This window comes from Penaeus japonicus, unplaced genomic scaffold, assembly GCF_977035675.1.
Source record: "Penaeus japonicus unplaced genomic scaffold, GWHDUDI00000001_assembly GWHDUDI00000029, whole genome shotgun sequence".
In the NCBI taxonomy this organism is placed as follows: domain Eukaryota; kingdom Metazoa; phylum Arthropoda; class Malacostraca; order Decapoda; family Penaeidae; genus Penaeus; species Penaeus japonicus.
This window is the reverse complement of record NW_028234431.1, coordinates 25,246,514-25,249,013: the sequence shown is the minus strand read 5'-3', so window position 1 is coordinate 25,249,013 and position 2,500 is coordinate 25,246,514. Positions and strand designations below refer to the sequence as shown.

General features: G+C 28.8%; 1 protein-coding gene across 1 annotated transcript in view; it reads right to left on the bottom strand.

The window, feature by feature from the left end:
* The window catches only part of LOC122262161 (uncharacterized), a 20,166-nt gene extending 18,741 nt beyond the window's left edge, over positions 1-1,425 (bottom strand). Inside the window, exon 1 of the mRNA XM_086554401.1 lies at positions 1,388-1,425. Within this exon, the coding sequence (XP_086410527.1) occupies positions 1,388-1,425 (38 nt within the window). The remainder of the gene's footprint in view (positions 1-1,387) is intronic.
* Positions 1,426-2,500: the final 1,075 nt, after the last annotated feature.

The window sequence follows — 2,500 nt, the reverse complement described above, 5'->3', positions numbered from 1 at the left end:
TATAAAGTATATATATATATATATATATATATATAAATATATGTATATATAATGAATATGTATATAGATATATATTTATATAATTTATATTTATAATATATATCTTTATATATATATATATATAAGTATAGATATATAAATATATATATATATATATATATATAATATGTATATATTATATAATATATATATTTATATATTATTATATATACAATATATATATACATTACTATATATTATATTATATATAATATATAGTTTTATATTTATTATTACATAGACATATATATGTTATATATATTATTATATATATATTAATATAATATATTATATATATATATATATATATTTTATATATACATACACATATATATATAGATAGATATATATATATATATATATTTAATCTATATATATTATATTTATATATATATATATATATACATATATATAATGCATATTTATATTATATATATATTATATTATATATATATATATATATATATATATATATATTCTATATGTGTGAGTGTGGATATATATAATATATTTTATATATATATATTATATTATTATAATTATATATATATATATATATTTAGGTATATATAAGACTTGCAAACACTTTCCGTAGTTGGTAAATGGCAGATAAAAACCCCACCATCCACAAAACAGATTATTGAAAATGAGACAACAGTTTCAGGATCCTCTGGATCCCCTCTTAGGTTCTGAGGAGGAAGAGACAGAGGGTATATAAAGGCTAAGGGGAGAAACACGGTGCATGAAGGTCAAGCGAGGACAGGGAGAGAGAGAACGAAAACGGAGGCGGCGCGGAACAGGGAAGGACAGGGCAGGTAGTCAGGTCAATAGGGTCGGCGGTCTGTGTGAAGGGTGACCGGGGGTGGTAAGGTAACAAGCGGAGAATGGGGGAGGATAGGAGACATCAGCATGGAAGGAAAAACTTACTGTTAGGTTTGAAATTTGGCAGGCTGTTGGATGAGAGAAGATTCACCAATCTGCGGGCATGGACCTCATCGGAAGGGACAGAATGCGAGCAGCTGACCAATCTATGCGATGTCCTGTGTCCATTGTGGCAGAAGAGAGCGTGTTGGTGTGTCCCTAGATAAGGCCACGTACTTGTGTTGGGACAACGTTTGTTGAGACAGGCGCCAGTCTCCGAAGGTATTGCTTCTCACAGGAGGTGGCAGGGGATGGCATAGGGCCTATCTTGGCAGCCGAAGGAGGGACGGGTTAAACACTCTCGCGCAACCTGGCATGGACCTGCCTGTTCAGTTCCCTGTTCCGCCCCGCGCCTCGTTTTCCGTTCTCCTGTTCCTCGCTTGACCTTCTTGCACCGTTGTTTCTCCCCTTTAGCCTTTTTATTTACCTCTTGTTCTTTTCCTCCTCAGACTGAAGATGGCTCATATGGATCCTGAGAAAACTGTTGTCTCAATTTCAATAATCTTTTTGTGTTTCTATCGTGGGTTTATCTGCCATGTATATATAAGGGTGTGTTGTGTGTGTGTATACATATAACATACACACACACAAGATATATATATCTCTAAATATATATATATATATATATATATATATATATTATATAATATATATATACATGTATATATGTATGTATGGATGTGTGTGTGTGTGTGTGTGTGTGTGTTTACGCACTACATATTGCATATTCCTTTAAGACAATATCTAAATATTCCCACACCTACACTCTATTAATAAGAGCATACATGCATGAATATAAAAACAAAACAAAAAAAAACATAATGATCCCCATCAAGATATACAAGGCGGACATGAACATGAGCATCGACATGCGCAGCGGCACAAACAACAATCAGCTGACGATGAGAAGTCTGACAGACAATAATCATATCTTAAGATGTTAAGTCTGAGACGAATACTTTATGGATAATAATAATTAAATACATCCACTCTTAAAGCTGCAGGAGTTTGCATGTTGGAAGATATATTCCTGTTTGTTTGTATGTATAATATAGTATGTATATGTGCATATGTGCGTGTTTGTGTGTGTGTGTATGTATATACATATATATTTATATATACATATATCTTTATATATATAAATATATATATAATATATATATATGTCTATATATATATATATTATACATATTTATAATGTATATAAGTATCTTATATTATATATGTATATATATATCTTTAATATATAAATATATATATCTATATATATCTATATATATAATCTACACACACATATATTATATGTGTGTATATATATATACATATATATATATATCTATATAAATATATATAAATATATTATATATATATATATATATCTAAATTATAATATATATATATATATATATAGTATATATATCTATATATGTACTTATAGGTAGTATACAGGAAACACACACACACACACACAAACACACACACAACCAACACACCCCACACACACACAACAAATATTTCATCTAACTCTATATTATTATAT